General features: G+C 42.6%; 1 protein-coding gene across 6 annotated transcripts in view; it reads left to right on the top strand.

The window, feature by feature from the left end:
• Nucleotides 1–82: 82 nt before the first annotated feature.
• The window catches only part of LOC124303724 (mediator of DNA damage checkpoint protein 1), an 82,697-nt gene continuing 64,861 nt past the window's right edge, over nt 83–17,918 (top strand). For 5 of the 6 annotated variants that reach the window (XR_006907966.1, XR_006907967.1, XR_006907968.1 and 2 more), the window contains exon 1: nt 84–965. Coding sequence is in view for 2 of the 6 variants with exons in the window: in XM_046761302.1 (XP_046617258.1) it covers nt 250–965 (716 nt within the window). In the remaining 4 variants the exon portion in view is untranslated. Of the gene's footprint in view, nt 966–17,918 lie in introns of all 6 variants that reach the window. The other variant, XM_046761304.1, reaches the window with a different exon arrangement.

Genomic DNA, 17,918 nt, shown 5'->3' with positions numbered 1-17,918 from the left:
ACCGTATGGTAGCGCGTCGGTAGTCTCGCTGAGCGTCGCCGGGCGGGGTGGTTTGCTGGCTTTGGCGTCTTGCACGGTGACGTCATGATTCCAGTCAACATGGGCGACTGATCGCGACGGTCGCTCTGCTCCGTAGCTGTACGCGAGGAGATTGAAAGAAAGGGAAAGAAGGCATCACCACCACCACCACCACCAGCATCGCGTACCGGCGGCTCAGCGGTAAAGCATCAGCAGTTGTTCGTTTACAAGATGGCAGACGGGCCGTCCGGTGAAGAGGCGCCGAGCGAGTTCGGCACTGTAAATCGCGTGCCCAAAGAAAGACACAAGTGTAATAATAACGATGTAGTGATAAACATTGATAAGGAAGGTGTTCGGGTTACAGAAAGTGATAATATTACCTCGTGGGCGAGTGTCGACGAGAAAAAGAAACGTGATGTTTATGTTGGTGATGATGATGATGACGATGACGATGACGACGACTACGATGATGACGAATACGACGACGACGACGACTACGACGATCGTGATGCTGGTGATGACGAGGAAGACGACGACGTCGACGATGACGATGAAGTTAGCAGAGGTGGCAGTATAAGCAGTGGTTGTGTCCATGATGATGTGCCCCTTCGTTCTTCGGCAACGACCATGGTTGTTCACAAGAAACCGCTAACGAAAGAGACTCTCGTAGTTCTCTTGCACCCTATGAGTGTTGTTGGGAAAAAAACTGTTGGCTCGGTCGATGATAGAACGGCGTTGCTTGGGGAGATTAACGGCGACGCGATTCGCGGTGTTATCATCCCCGAACCGAAGAGGGGAGCGGCGGTTAAAAGTATCGACAAAGTGCCAACGGGGGTTGGCAACACCACCTTCAAAGGACAAATTAGAACAGCGGACGATACCCTTGTTGGACCCTGCGGGAAGAAACGATGCGTCGATCGATACGATAGCTCGGAAAGCTCCGACAGGTGAGTTCAGTTGACAACGGAGAACCCGATTATTCGCTATCATGATCGTTTAAAGACGACTCCAAAAGTACACCGATCGGTCTGAAAATGCGAGCATCTAATGACAGTTTCTTCTTGCCCTTATAAATTAGTTTCGTTCGCCTCGTGGTTCTCTGACAACGGTTTGAATAATTCTGCGTTTCTGTATACATTTTTCGCCTACTTGACTTTCCGTATGATGGAACGGTGTCGGAATAATCGAACGACCGGGGTACCTTCCCCGCGATTTGGGCAAGACAGGAAAGGGAAAGGGCGCAGCAACAGTTCCAAAGTCTTCACTTCTTCCCACGGCGTTTTCTAAACACGGCGATGGCGTCGCGTCGTCCCATCGTCTCTCAAGTTTCAAACGGGTCCTTGAGTTGTATTCACGCTTGCGTTTGCTCGATTTCCTCTTCACCTCCAGGCCGCGCAACTGGAAAACGCACTTCCGGACATAGCCAGAAGTTTCTCAAATCCCGTTTCTTGCGTGGGTATAAGTATCTCGCTCCTCCTTGGACGTGTAAATATTTTCAGATCTATCTCCTTATTTCACTCTTCTCATCTTCTCTGGTCGGCGTGTTACAACACCGTACGATGGTCGGAGGAGAGAAGAAACGTTTAGAACCGAACAAATTAAACAAATAAATTTACAAATTGCTGATATACACCACTCTACTCGACTCTTCGAGGTGTGCTGTGGTATTTTAGTACACGGGATAAAGAAACAACGATGGCTCAACGTTTTCCATCGGTTTGTTTTCAACGCTTAGAAACAGGCGCGAATAGTATATATAAATGCCACATACATTATAATCGTTCGTTCCTTGCGGGCGAGCGACGCTGATATAGCTGCGGTGTGACTGAACGCAGTTTCGGCTCCGTAAATTTTGGAATGTGTTACTTCGAATGTGTCGATGCGGGAACTAAGCGTTTGATTGATCGGTAGATCTATGGATAAATAAGAAATACAATCATACGCGAGAGTGGAAATCTTGGTTAGGCGAACCCCGTAAAGGGAAGATTAGGTTGACAACGGTAAATAAACAACAGATACATGTATTCCTGTGAGCAAGGAAATAATATCTCCGAAGAAGTAAATCGCAACCGGCGAGCGAGATGAAAAACTTCTGCCTTGCTGTTATATCGTAATGTCCAGCGGCGGCCCTCTATGATATCTCGTGTAGTGTACTGCTATGCAACCAACAACCAACCGGTTTCTCTTCATATTTTACGGCGCGTACAAACGACCGCAACACCGTCATCTGTAATAACAATAATTATTACTCGTATAGCGCTGCTGAGTCAAAACATTTCTTATTCTCAATTCTTCATATTTACACCGAAACTGCTCCGGTGCTTGCAAGTCGTTGCAATTATTATATTGTATGCATTGTGAAGTCCGTCGTTCTTTTCTGGGCTGGGTGTGTCATGCCGCTGTCTTTGTTCAACTCTCTATTTCATTCTCAATTGTGTCTCTCTCATAAAAACGTCGAAAACGAAGTTGACAGGAGGACAAACATTTCTTTTCCCCGACGTTAAACAACTGTTTACAATAACAAGTGTCAACAACGTGGGATGCGCTGCTGCTGTATAGTACCTTCCCGATACACATGTACCCAATTTTGTTTACCGACTTGGTTATCTTAATAATATACACATTCTTAGATCTGCATTTCTGTTTGTTTGAAATTGACGAGCATCTCGATGATATAATACTGACGACGTGTCGTTGGTTTTATTGTTACATACAATTGCAGCAAGTTGTTTTAATCACCGACACAGAGAGAGAGAGAGAGAGAGAGGGAGAAAGAGACATAGACATAGAGAAAGAGAGAGCGAGGGCGAGCGAGTGGAAAAGGAAGAGGAAGAGGAAAAGGAAAACGGAGAGGGAAAGGGAGAGAGAGAGTGCAAGCTCGTGTCGTTGTCGCGTATGTACGAAACACACGAGTACACGTCAATGATATCGCAATGGACAGGGGATGTTCGGTGACTAATCTTGCGTTCACATTTACCATCTTCTTATATTTAGACGGAACATTGACCGATACCGATTGCGAAGCGTGTAGATACAGAGTGAAAAAGAAATATCTTCAGGGTATGCTCATTTTAACTCAAGTCAATACCTCCGGCTGGAGACCAAATATTGCACTATAGCCGTCAAATACTACGGAACAGAAGAGGACAGTAAAGTCAATGAAACTACAAAATTCATGAGTTTAAACGCACCTGAAGACAATACGGAAAGTTTTATTACTGGAAAATGAAGGGAGGTTCAGGAAAAACAGCGTTTCGCGCCTAACGGGTATAATAGCACTTTTTTGTTGGCTTTGTGTCTGCGCGTTACGCCTCCTTATTGATAATAACGGTATAAGGCGATTAAAACCAGCGTGAACTTTGCAAAAGTTTGTAGCAGTGAACAAAAAAATTACACAGGAATCGTAATGGCAGAATCGTGTTACAGCCGGGATCATTGCTCGCAAATTTACACATTCGTCGTCGTCCAGACCAAAATTGGAAATATGTACACCGAATCCACCTAATACCCACAATGTTATTCCTTAACTGTTTTTGAAGCGTGCGTATAACGTGTACGTGAAACGCACATTGCAGCTTGACGAGCTGAAGTTCTATTGACAAAAAAAAAAAAACGTTAATCACAGAAATGTTTAAATCTAATACTGACGATTCGCTTGATATATTTATGCATGGTCGTAACGTAACGTAACATGTAATTTGTACAGCTGCAAAAAAACATTTGACGTATATTTGCTCGTGCATCGGGACTTCGGGTCGTTGGTTGATTAATTCGTGGCGGGTGCATTGAGAATCTACTCATGCATGTGCTACGTGCATGTATTTATAAGCTCATCGTGAACGGTCAACGCGTAGGCACGCACAGCCAGACATCAGGCCTCCCGAAAATGTTCAAATATTGCTGAGTTTTTTTTTTTCTACCCCGTGTCAAATATCTGTAATATCTTATCACAAGCCTGCAACGTCGAGAATTCGCCACGCCTGAAACTCCGCAATCTCTTCGGGTATGATGCCTCCTCTGCCCTCTTCAGAAGTCTACTTTTTTTTAATTTCCTTTTTATTATTTTCTTTGTCTTCTCTGTATTGCCTCATTTCTCCTCATTCCGTTTTTGCATACTCCGTTGCATCGTTCTCCTTTCCTCGCTTAAATGCGTATCGCAGCTCACGCACCACCGCACCGTAGCGTCGTGTCGCTTCGTTAACGTAATCGCAGAGGGGTCAAATTTTCTCGCTCTACTGTACCGTACGCCCGCCGACCGACCTAGCAGCCAAATATTTTACCTCCGACTGTACACCCTACGGCCCTTGTTCCACGTTGCCCGTTGCCCATTGCCCCGTTGTTGCCTTCACATTTTCACACACCGACTAAGATGGCTCCCGCCGAGCCCGTCGTCGCCTCCTCTTTCCCTTTCTCACTCTCGTCACTATTTTTACATCGCCTGTACATCCACCCGCCACATACATATATCCAATGCATCCTCTCTTGAAATTTAGACATGCTTTTTTTTTACAGCATTCCCACCGACATCAAGCCATGCTTATAGCCATAGACGCATAAATGTTAAATTCCTGCGATTGCAACCTTTTCTATGATTTATTGTTTTGGAATTTATTTCCTCTCCTCCATTTTCTCATATTATGTTAATCTCAAAATATCCGAAACTGAACTTGTTCCAAAGTTAACAATAGTCGCTCTGGTTTAACATTTTTCTACAATACCACGTAATTATATTTTCCTAAAATCTCAAATTAGCTGTAGAGAAATGTTGTCCGCTTTAAACAACAAATACCACAAAATAAATAAAACAAATATATCCTCTTGGAAATAGTACCTCACACATCGAAGCGTTTGCACTTGATACTAAACACTTATAATAAAAGATAATTTATACTTATTATCCAGTTAGCAAAAGTCTTCTTCGAAACGGACAGAAATTTTTTTGACTTCCATCCATAAGAAAAAATTATTCAATATATAGTATATATTCCGGGTAACCCAGCTTGTGGTTCTGAAAAAGTTCAGGAATTTTATGCTTTGATGTTACTGGACACCCTGTTTGTCCTTGCACTTATCTGCCTACTTATCGTTTGCACGCGACGTGTCGTTCTCGCTACTATTATACTGCACACATGCGCCGCCTTTTCCGGAGCAATTACAACCCGAACGTTGTAGCATTTCTCTTCCGTGATAAAGATCCACACAGTATAGATGTGTGTTCGTGTGTGTATTTATCACGTATATCATTGTCGCAGTGCTAGTTTCCGGTTGACACTGCTTTGATCGATGTCGGCACAAATTTGGTGTAAAAATTGGTCACGTCGATGTTTCCAAATTCAATCGCATCTCTCACATCGTATATTTAGATCTCAAGCACCACGCGTGCCCCCGTTGAACATGTGTTCGATTATACTTTATACTCTCGCCGGTACAGTAGAATTCGCCTTATCGCAGGAACAAATAATAATAATTGAAAAATCATTTCGACCTAATCTTACAACAAAATAACAGCCTCTGAAAGAAATACGTGTAATGCTAATCGACGTAGTTCTGTAACGTGGCATTTTTAATGTCCGCCACAAACGGCTTTCTGAAACATAGGCGGAAACAAAATTAGAGGTCTTACGGTATCGATTGTCGAACTATTTCCGAAAGAGCGCCAGAACCGGAGTCGCGTATCCGATATTCCGAGATGGGCACGGTAGAGGGCAGCGAGTAAGACTCGTTTAAGGCTTTTTGTTTCTTTTTATTTTTCGAGTTTCGTCGTCACCAAGCAAAGGGTCGGCGACCATTTCAACTATTTTATGGAATAGCGAACGGCAATAATTTTGAAGTAAGGACGTCGAGGCTGCGGAGAGAGAGCCAACGAAAATCCCTGCATACCGGGTACCCACGGCGGAAGCGATTCCTCTCCCCGATTTCACCCCGCCGACAGCTGACCGCCAAATTTGCGAAGAATAAAGAGGCTAAAGTTGGTAACGTTAAGTTGACGAAACATCAGTTAAAAACTCATTATTTAAAAATTTTAGAATGACTTACGAGGAGTTGTCTTTACAAAATATAAGTATTTTTCGTTTTTTAATGTTTAGTAAATTTTAGACAATCTGAATATTGCGAAGTAACGATTTTTCCTAAACGTTCATCGTTATGGTAATGTTACCAACTTCGACCTCATGTAAGATCGACGAGCGAAGAGGGATCTTCATGAAGCTGCGCGGCGGACGAAATCGCGATCTAGCGCTAAGTTCTGCGATGATCAAATAGGCCGGCGTCGAATTGCGCTATTTCAAAAATTGATCTAATATCAATTGTTGCGGATTCTTGCGTCGCGTAACGTGACGTAGCAGGTGGCGCAAAGATCCGCGTTGCGGCAGATCGAGAGATTTTCGAATCACTAGTTCTGGCGATTGCGTGCGATACAGCCATTTTGGATTTACGATGTCGGAAAGTGCTCGAAATCTGCTTTGTAGGGTCGAGTTGCGGTGGCGTGTTTTGCAGCGTCGCCTGTCGTGTACGTCTCGAATACTTCGGAATAGGTAATTAATTATCTGAGAATTTTGAGAAAATTTGATGCGTTGTGGATTGAGATTTGAGTCAAGTTGTACCGATGTAGTTAGCGGCTGCGATACAGATTTTGTGATTGCGAATTTTGGTTACGATTTGATTTGCGATTAAGTTTGCGCCGTGTCGAGTTGAGTGTTGGTTCAGATTTCGTTTTAGTTGAGTTTAAGTTAAGATGAAGGTTACATTTAATTGAAAGTTTAGTTAATTTGAGATTACGTTTCGAATGATGTTTTGAGTTGAGAAAAATGTAGTTCAGTTGAGTTACAGTCTACAATAAGGTTGGGTTTTAGTCAAATTGTCTGTAGGTTAGTTTTATGAGGATGGAGTCAGTAACGTGACTAACGACGCATACTGATTGTGAGAAAAAATTGTTCCTGTGCACCTTCAGGAATATCTGAAGTTTAGTAAAGCATGATAAACAAAACATGCTCTGATTTTGAAAACCCGACTCCCCGAAAGTCATCCTAAAATTGTACAATAATGATTTTTTAACCGATGTTTCGTTATGTCGACATTACTAGCTCCAGCCTCATTTAGTTTCTAGATTTTTCGCGGTTCGTGTCGATACTCCGAATCGGGTAATATTAGAGAATGCCGTCCGTTCGGAATACGTGGTTGGCACGACGAGAATTAATTTCGGATTCTCTTTCTCTCTCTCTGAAAAATACCCCTATCCTCTCCGCAGTATTAACCATAACCTACCAAGCACATCAGCCGGAAGTTAGAAAAGGTCAAGATACTCGTATCGAGGCGTGTTAATCACGCCAGACGCACAACAAAATCTCGCAATATCTTTTCCGGAATTGTGTTTCAGCTTTCATCGTGGGTTGGTGCCAATTCGTTGTGCTCACGGTAAGTTCTCGGTCATTCAACGGGTGGTCAAAGGCAGTAAAAATTTGGCCTCACAGTTCATAGTTAAAAGCTTGACGAGGGCGCGCGCGCATAGAAATGTGTTAATATTTAATGACATGCGATACGGTCAGCTGGTCGAATTCTTTTTCCGTACAGTCAACTGTCGAGAGTACACACAATCCCACAAGGTATCTGCGCCTGTCTATATCGTACATTCGACAAGAGTTATCGTCGACGGTGAAACTTTGTCGGCGTCCTTCGAATGCAAGTGTTGCGAATGCATCGTAGAGTTCAGGTACAATTAGAAAGGTGCTACGCTAGCCTTGCCCGGAGTAGCGGCATCGAATCCGCGCTCCGACGCTCCGATATTTATTAATACCGATACGTGTCACCATATTGCTTATGTACGTGATCGGTGAATGATTAACCGATCGTTGAAAATCGTCGGAACTTTGAACGTGCGGACAGTTACCGGTTTGCCGGTGTCGGTCGCCGGGCGAGAGTCTCGGGGATTTTGGCGAAGCGAGGCTGGAGAGACGGACGAGAACGAGCGCCTGCGGGCTTGGATCACCGCGGTTTGTTCGGAGCAAACTACGTGCAACTCGAATTGTGTGTATTACACCGGCTCCGTTCGGTCGGAGCGGCATGCGGCAGCCGAAGCGACCGCCGGCCGTGGCCGTGAAAGTGAAATTCGTGAATGAAACGTGGGTAACAACCTGGTCCCCTCGTCCGCGAATCGAGGTAAAGGTTGCCCCCGGATTTCCTCGTCGCGCCGTTCTATCGGGCAGGCACGGTGCGGTGGGTACAAGGCAAGGTGGGCGGGTGCAGGGCGAATAGCCACGGGTACGGGTACCTACCAAATAAATTGTCATAGTACCGTTACGCTCGGGCAAGGTCGAATGCCCCCCTCCCTACCTTCGACCCGCTAACAATCCCGCGAAAGCATCATCGTTTCGTTTTTCAATCACGTAGGTAGCGGCTGCCGGTATACGCGCTTATTCGCTTTGTTTCTCATTCTTCTCGCGTGAACTACGAGTAGGAAAGAGAAGCTGAATATAAGGAGATTTTTGCCAAATTAATTTGCCAAATAAAAGGCTCACCGTTAATTTTGATACCCATATTCAGCCTCGATTTATACAATGCAGCTAGGTAAATTTATTGCTTGAAGGAGGGGCTGTCGTAGGTATACCGCAGCGGTTTCGTTAGTCCAGTCAGGGAGGCATTTCAACTGGCTTACGAATAACCTGCAGCTCGGGATTGTAGTTTGTTCGAATTTCAATCGACGACGGAGATAATTGATTTCGAAGTAACTGTCCGCGAAGTGAGACGTATCGTATCGTGCGGACGTCGATTACCGGTTCTTTTCCGCCGGATTATATCATGTGGATCGTACGAGGGTCAGGCCGATTCAATAGCCAAACTGCAGCTGCATGCGTGACTCTCATCGAACTCGTCGTGGTAAAGACGTCGCTGCAACCTAGGATAAGACGAAAGAACAGGGAAAAATATTTGAAATATTGAGTATTTGGAACGCAATTGTGTTCACATTTTTCATTGTACAACGGCATGAGCGTTGTATGTATTTTGTTATACGACTCGACGGATACGAATTGAATATTACTAATCCACCGCTCGTCATTGCCGTAATCTGATCCTAGTTGACAATCTGCATGTTAGATTGTACATGTATCACCTCTATTCAATACAGCTAAGCAGAAACAATCATCCCTCAAAGTTTTTTTCACCTTAGAGCGTCGTTGTACGATACATCTATCGTTGATAATGCGATTGAAAAGAACGATAAAAAGTGATCGATGTACGCGCGTGTTACACGGTCGACATAGACTGCTCACCTTGTGTGCACGGTTTCCAATTCTCATTCACGTGGTGCGATGATAGTCCGGATCGGTTTAAAAATATCAAACAGACAATATTTCGATCAATATTTCCACTCGAGTTTTATGGATCCTCGTGCATGCATGACTAATTACCAGCTTAACCCGCCTTATAAATTATCGCCCGAGAATTGAAACGAATGACCGGCGGCAAACGAATAGCATGTACGCAGATTATTTAGACCTGTCGTCCCGTTCTAGACACGGTGAATCCTTTTTTTTCTTCACCGTTCGCTCTGAAAATGATCAAAACTTATAATTCGCTCGAAATCAAGCGTTTGAATATATAAAGGTAGATCGTCGTATGTAGGCAGATACGACCTCTTTCCATAGATAAGTATACACGTGTAAAAAAAGATCACAACAGAAGGCCTTAACAGCCTTTTTTTTTATTTTTTTTTTTTTATTTGCCATTGGTTTGGAAACCATTGAAACGCATGGTCAAGTTGAAATTAAACAATTGAAACTAACTAATTTATACGGTGATTATATCGATTTTCTGGACGTCGATTATCCAAATCGTAAATTATCGGAATGATACGAATAACGTTAATAATTTTTGGCGGTTACGTCCTTATGCAATTACCGTGGTAGATAATTTTTTCAATTTTCATCAGAATCAAAAGGTCGTATCTTCCTGCACATCCGATCTTTTGCTTCTAGTTGATGAACTTATACTCGAGCCCAAAAAAATAAAAATAAACATTTTTTGGCAGATACGACTTTACGGAATTAATCGACGTAGGATTTTATGGTGAAATCAGTAGCAGAAGATCGTATCTACCAGTGCACCCGACCATTTGCTCGTCATTAAACCGTTGTTCAATTTAAATGTTTCTGACCACATTTTCATGTTTTAAACCCAGATACGATAAAAAAAATACACCTTCTTTTGCCGTTTTTAAAGGGCAAAAGGTCGTAAGGTGGCGTTTACGGCCTCAAGCCATTAGACATGAAGATCTCGCATCTTCAATGTTCGGAATAAATTGTAATGGCGATATCAGTGGAGGGCGAGACAAAACGAAGGCAGAAGCATACGTTACGGCCGTCCATCTTTTTTCCACCGACTCGACGTAACCGGCGGCCCCCTCAGCGGTAATTTTACTTCTCCACACGAGTTCATAAACTGTCTATAGCGCGTTGCAGCAATAACACCGGGTCGTATGCCATTCCTTTCATCTCTCACGTCTCTGCTATGCTGCAGTGTTCGCGTGTGATTGCAGCAGCTCCTGCTTACCTTTTTCAAGACTTTTCCCTACGGACTGAACACTTTTATCGCCACTGTAATGCCTACGCCTGTGTACAGCTACCATATGTAAACCGCGGTGTCTTTCTCCGTCTTTCTAGCAGCTCTTCTTTTCTCCCTCGGCGGTAGAAACAACTTTCAGCCTTAGTCTGCGATTTCCTGACATTGTTCCACGTACAAGTTTCCAACCCGATAAATCATATCTGTACGCACGATCACGTGACCGCCCCGTAATTTGATTCAATTTTGTGCATAACGTGTATTTGAAAATTTCACGCGATTCGCAGTGGTAGGCGGAAACTTGACGCGCAACTCCGACGAGGAGGATTATAATATCAAGATTAGTGTTACGATGCGATGCAACGGGGCCGGTTTATGTCCACTCTTGTCAATCTCGATCAGGGACGAAGAACCCTAGTTCGATTGAGGTAGGCCAAGGATCTATGGTTACGGTGGTGGTTGAACGCGAAGAACCGATTCGGCTCACCATCAGTCCGACCTTGCAGCCTAACTCGAATAAATCATCGTCGTTGCTTTTTCCCCTCGTCGTGGAGATGTTTACGACTTTGCATTGTAGCTTTTCGCAAATTACTTATGCAACAATTATATTCCCCCATACTGCAGACGAACATTATTCAATGTCGTATTGCGAACAGCTGTTAGATACATAAAGTAGGCGCGAGGACTAGTCTTTCGTGGATAAAAATAGTAAAAATAAAAAAAATAATGCACAACTGAATACGTCAAGTTCCGACTCCGCGGGAAGCCGCGATGCAGCTTCTACCCTCTTGCACCCCGTCTCCACCCTCCTCTCATCCCGACAGGGATCTGCAGCCCCTGCGGGAGATTACATCGCGAGAGAACCGTCGCCTGTTTCGTAGTCGTGTGCCGTTGGCTGCACCGTAGGCGAAAACGCGTGCTCCCTCGCGCGCAGAGCGAGGGGAATGGAGGAAGGAAGGAAGAAAGGAAGGAAGGAAGGGAGATAAAGAGTGGCACGCATGCATCCATCCCTACTAGCGTTGGATCAATAACTTGGTTGGTCCTTCCTGAAGCAACCCTCGGCGCAGACGAGCGCGCGCAACCCACGGCGAGACTGCCATGCGGATTGTATCTGCCCTGCGAATTAGGCGCGGGGTTAAAGGCGCCCATCTGGCGCTACAAGTATTACAGAAGACTTGATCGAGTACATGGCAGAGACATTCGTCCTCTGTTGGACGTCGTGGAATAGTTTTGCTTATACCTTATTCAGAATCCTGTATCACTTTATACGCACACACTTGTATATAAACGGGGTCAGGCTTTTGTTACCGGTTGATAATCGGTCTCGTTTTTTCTTCAAGTTCATTCGCAATTCCTACAGTACCGTCAACAGGTATACGTGTACCTTATATAGTATTGAACGTAAGGGCAGTGAATTCGACCGATTTAATTTGTTGGAACAATACCGCGCTTTCCTCGGAATTGCATTATCTCGCCGATCGAAATCATTCGGGATACCTTGAGTAGTTTTACGTAATGCAATTCGAACGCAGCAACTCCAAAATGAATGCTATAACAATTCTAACTGTATCGCTTTCGGGAACGACGCCCGTTGCGCAAGTAACGTTTATGGCTGTAAACTAATATTACGGAATTTTACAACAATTCATCATTTTTACACGTTATATAAACCTAGTGATCACGGGACAACAAGTAAATCGGTACGATACAATAAACCGAGGGGAGTTTCATGGGTGTGTGTGTGTGTGTATACACACGCGCCGCACGCACAATTATATGTATATAAATATAATATACAATAGTTTACATTACAAACATGCTGCCAATATCGATTTGCAGAGTTCCTTCTGTCAAAGAATAACCTAACAATATGATGCTGCTGACAGGACCTGCGAAGTCTCTTCTTGGAGTTTTCTGTATTCAACGCAATTAATATCGTATTCGAATTTCGTTACGCTAACGAGAACAATGTCAATATTTGTTTCGTTCGTTTCGTACATAGAAGAAATTTAATACATGTAGAATAAAATTTCCCGGGGAAAATTACGGCACGTCTTTGTAGGCAGTATATTATTACAACGTGTATTATTTTCGGGTTGATGTTTACAGTATCTATATATGCCCGCGGGAAACTACGATGGCTTCGAAAATTCTAGACACTCTATGCCTGCAGCTTGTTCAATATCGCAGGATTTTCGTTGTTTTTCTAATCGTGTAAAGATGTGCATCGGAAAACCTTTTTTACCTGTATCAATAACGACGATATCCTGTTACGCGTATCATCGTAAATTTAATACGGCCCTACATGCAGAATGAAAAACAAGTATTCATGCACATAATCATTGCCCTGCAGACTCACGTGAGACCGCCGAGGTGTTACGCAATTCTTTCCTAGTCGAGGTTATTAACTATGCTCACCGAGCGGGTTTCCTTGCTCCGGTAATGTAGCTTCTTATTCGTTATTTCTCTCGTTGCAAATAATAGTATATTGAGTTACAAGTGCGGAAAGTGGGCGGTTTCCAACGAGTATGAAGTTTGCAGCATGAGCCGCAGCGAGTGCTGAAAACACACGACTCAGATATCGCTCATCTGCACGTGTGGCACACATTTTTTTTCCCCAATATCTACCGACGCAAGTTTGATTTGAGTAGCAAACGAATGTAGTACAGTAATGGGAAAGAAATAGATAAAGGGGGTAATCGAGTGGTTCAAAGGCGATAAGCCTGAATTCACGTAACCTATTCAGGTTGAACTCAGCCCAGTGACGTCACTGGTTGCGCGTAAAGTCTGTACGTAAAGTTAAGTTATCGGAAAGTGCGCATTGTGCCGTGTGTAAAATTGAAAATTTCAGCTGAGCCCATGCGCCAACGTCGTTTTACCGCATTGTTCCGAAATGAGGCACTTCACGCACGCTCCGCAGGTTTCGAAAATCAAACTTTCCAAGCATGTTGGAAAAAATTTGTCAATTCATATAAATATATATTCTTGTTTCGGAACAAGGAAATGTTCGCGGCACGGCGGTGTTCTTACTCATGAAGCGTGGCTCGTCAACTTCCGGTATCAAGGTTTCATACTGTTTGATCACCGGCTGCACCTTGCGTCGGTTCGTTTGACTCGGAAAAATTACCTATGTGGTATGTACGTGTGACCGCTTCGCGTCATCGTGTTGCATTTCCTATAGATTCATCCGCAACCTGTGTTCATTACTTTGTCAGTGACGTATTTTTAACGAGCAATTAATACATAGGGACAAGTTTTGGGGCCGAGTCGGGTATATTATGCACACTTGGCGCCATGCAATTCATATGCGGCATTTCAGTTGAACCCGAACTACGCTCAATCTCATCTGTTCATATTCAGTGCTCAATTTTTTATGGAATTCTATTAGCCTACAAAAAGAATCTGGATCTTTATTCAGATTTTTAAAATGAATCTCGAATGTTTTAATTTATACTTTTATATAGTACACTTTTCTTTATAATGTTGATTTTTTTGTATTTGTGAATATTTTTTGATGTTTTTCAACTACTTTTATCAAATATTATTTTAGATCTTCATTTTTTACAAATTGACGAATTCAACTTTTCTACGAGAGCAACCCCTCTTTCAGCAGTGCCATCAACAACATGAAGTGATGAGAACAAGTGAAAAGCCTTCATTTGCAAAAAGGCGCTGTTCAAATATTACGTAACGCTATTTCAGCCCTCCCCCCCGAGTGTTGCGCAATATTAGTACGTCGCCAAGGTATTAATACTGAATCGAGTGCAAAATCTTTTCGTATTTTGTGTCACTAATTCTGGCAAACTTCCGTTAATCACCGAAAAATTTACTCAATTTAAATTACCAATTAACCAAATCTAGAAAAAGAAATTATCATCAATTACTTATCTACAAACAGATATATATATTTATGTAAAATTAAGTAATAAACAATTTTTTAGTCTTAAAATGTTTTCCCAATCGTTAGGTAACATAGACTTATATTCCAATAGTGTTGGAAGCATGTCTTGTCCCATTTTTAGAAGCATTATGTATTTGTCTCTGGGACCACAAAAAATAAACAATAGGGCCGTTTATCCTAATCCTTGCTCGAGCGCTCCCCCCGCTACATATTTTTGTTTACCAGTGTTTAGGCAGTTAAATCGGTGGCCGAATTCAGTCGCGATCGAGTTATTGGATGGCGCGGAGGGGGGGGGGGGGAGGGCAGTGGTAATTTTCAAGAATCATTCCTCTTACCGCCTTCAAGCTTTCGGAAATGGCGTTGTTCAATTTATATTTATTTGTGTAAAACGAAGTAATACTATGTGTTTTTGAGATTAGAGAATTCTGAATTTTTTTACTGGAAAATTCAGGGAATTTTACTTAAGACAAATTGTCGCTATCCTGATTTAGCAGTTGAACGCGGTCAGGAATTTTGTTTTTATCCAGGTTAAAAGTGCGTGGCGAATTAAGGGCGGAAACGATAAGTTTCATCTTGGTGGAGCTGCTCTCACGAAAAGTTACCCCCCCCCCCCCCCGTCGGCGTCGATGGGATAAACATACCTGCCATGGGTATAAGGCATAATGCGCCAAGCTACCACACCGGGTATAAGGTATAAGGACGGCGTGGTGGTCGATGCCTGGCGTGTAAGGCTACTACCTCAGTTACGCTTCTCTGCAACCCGCTGCATGCCTTAAAACTGGTTTTCTATCGAGGTTCCTTTTAAATACCTCCAACTCGCGTCGCGTCGCGTCTCGTCTCGGCGCATCTGACCTGCAAGATAAACTTTGCTATGTACCCGGCATCACACTATACATATAACTTAGGTATACCAAGTCCCCGAGCGATTCGGCTTTTACATTTTTTGATGTCGCCTCTGCGTCGTCGGAACTGGAACTCTTTTTTTCAAAGTACACCTGCTTAAGTGTTGACTGCAAAATAGTTGAGTGCGAATTGATCGGGAGTAAACATTTCATGTTAGCAAATAGAGGAATAGCTCTCATCTCATCGCTGACTAATTGACTGGATGACTGGCTTGCTGGCTGCCTGGCTGGTTGGTTGGCTGGCAGGTTGCAGGGCTTTGTGCATCGTCGTTGAAGCATCATTGGACTTCCTGTTTCGTCGCGCTTGCATTATATAGGCTGGCCGACTGCTTGCCCCGGAATCTATTCTCCGATTTTTCTTATCTGAGCTCTGTATCTGAAGCGACCACTGAACGAATCATATATCACAGTCATATAACCAGAATATGTTGCCTGGTGAATTTCCGTAACGGCGGTGTTCTCGAGTGGGGTTAAAAATTTCGAATAACCATAATTTCGAATAACCAAATTTACTTTTCTTTCATTCGAGTATTTTGGTAGGTAAGAGTTTTGGACCCCATCCGGTGCTCTGAAGCATATTGACATGTGCATTTCTTCGGCTGTGGTAGAGAAAAAGATTTGTAGGTACGAGAATGGAAATGTGCATATTGAACAGGCAAGTGATGCGAATGATCATCGGTTGCCACTATAACGCTCCACTTTCGGGATCAAATATTAACGTGACAGCTCTTCAGAGCTCCCAGACTCAGCCAATTAGTCAATCACCCTTCGGTTAAGCCGGCAGGGTCTTCGTATGTTCGGATCTATGTATTGAATTGAAATTGTTGTCACAAGAGATTGGTTTTTATCTTTGTACGTAGCGAGAAAACCAGACGCCAACTCATGTAGTTAATAATATATTTTACGCGATAGTAACGCCTACTCGTGTGTGTGTGTGTATATATATATATATATATATGCAGTTTGTGAGGTCACGCAAACAGGATGAGCATCCTCTTATTCTCCAGTCATTGGAAGAGGAGGAGCATAACTGCGAGCAACTTCGATTCTTGAAGTTATGCTACGGGTAAATTTAGACCCTCCACCGCATCGTGCATCAGTCATCGCTTTTCCTTGTTCTTTTTTTTTTCTTCCTCTTCATGTTCCTCCTTTGATACTCACGTTTACGTAAACCTTTGTAATTCTGCCAAGAAAGGATTGATTCCTCTTTCTTGATCTGGAAATTAAAACTGAATTGGGAAATCAATGCAAGCGCGGTGTTGCACGGATTCCCTGCATTGATGTACAGGGTGTTCAAATTGTATACACATTATTTTTCAACGTGGTTGAAATTAGTGTACGTTTAACGTAACGAAATATTCGGGAAAAAATCATTGTTGAGCAATTATAGAATGACTTTCAGGGAGTTTATTTTTCAAAATATGAATATCTTTGGTTTATTATGGATTTTACTTGATTGCAGACCATTTTGAAGGTGCAAAGTACGTGATGTCTACTGCTCCTTAAGTATCCTTAAATTCTGGAACTATTCTGAAAAACAAAAATTCCTCCTCAAGCCGTGGACAAATAGTGTATTATTTTGATTTATCCTATTTTAGCAGACAGACCGTGCAGTCGTAGGCAATTCATTCTGTATTGAAACTGCCATATAAATTTTTGATTCAACACTTAACCGACTTGTTTTATCCCTATAAATTCATAAGAAATTGAGTTTAAGGTTATGGAGTTTTTCAATTAATTGTCCCGGAAACTTCTGGAATAGTACCAGAATCTAAATTCTGAATTGCAGTAGACAACTAACTTCATCCTTATATTCTTTAATGTCTTGGAACAGGTTTGGGGGACCGTCACGACGATAATTTTTCCGAACTCAAATTAATGACCATGTGCATATGCATGAATATAATTATGCTTCGTGAGAAAGAAACCGAAAATTCATGAACATAATTTGAGACACTGTTAGAAATTTCTCTGATTGAGCTGTGTGTTAGTCTTTCTAAATTGTGGCGTTAACTATTAGGATTTCCTCGTGAGTAGAAGACTACTTCCTACCGGGTTATGACGCATTCAAGGCGATTCATTATGCATCATAATCATGAATATATCATGTACGTTTGTATTTTATACACGGTGACCACACACCTGGAAAACCTGGAAATGTCAGGGTATTTAAAAGGGGTCATGGAAAACCTGGAATTGTCAGGGGATTTTTAATTTGGTAATGGAAAAAACTGAAAACGTCAGTTTTCTATCATGAGAATTGGAACTGATTTTTTGAGGTGACAAGTTAAGTTTTTTTCGTCGAGAAAACAAATTGGATTAAACTGACTTTTTTGTACATTATATTTTTCTTCAATTCAAATTGAATTTGAACCAAATATAGAGTTAATAAGCTGAACGATTTAGGTTTTAATAACTTACTAGATTTGGCAAAATGTCAGGGAAAACTAGGTTTACGTCCTGAAAAACCTGGTAATGTCGTGGAATTTTTTTCCCAAAAATTTGTGGCCATCCTGTTACAGTTCTATCTCATGTAGGTTTAC

This window comes from Neodiprion virginianus, chromosome 4 (genome assembly GCF_021901495.1).
Source record: "Neodiprion virginianus isolate iyNeoVirg1 chromosome 4, iyNeoVirg1.1, whole genome shotgun sequence".
In the NCBI taxonomy this organism is placed as follows: Eukaryota; Metazoa; Arthropoda; class Insecta; order Hymenoptera; family Diprionidae; genus Neodiprion; species Neodiprion virginianus.
This window is presented reverse-complemented; position numbering and strand designations above follow the sequence as displayed.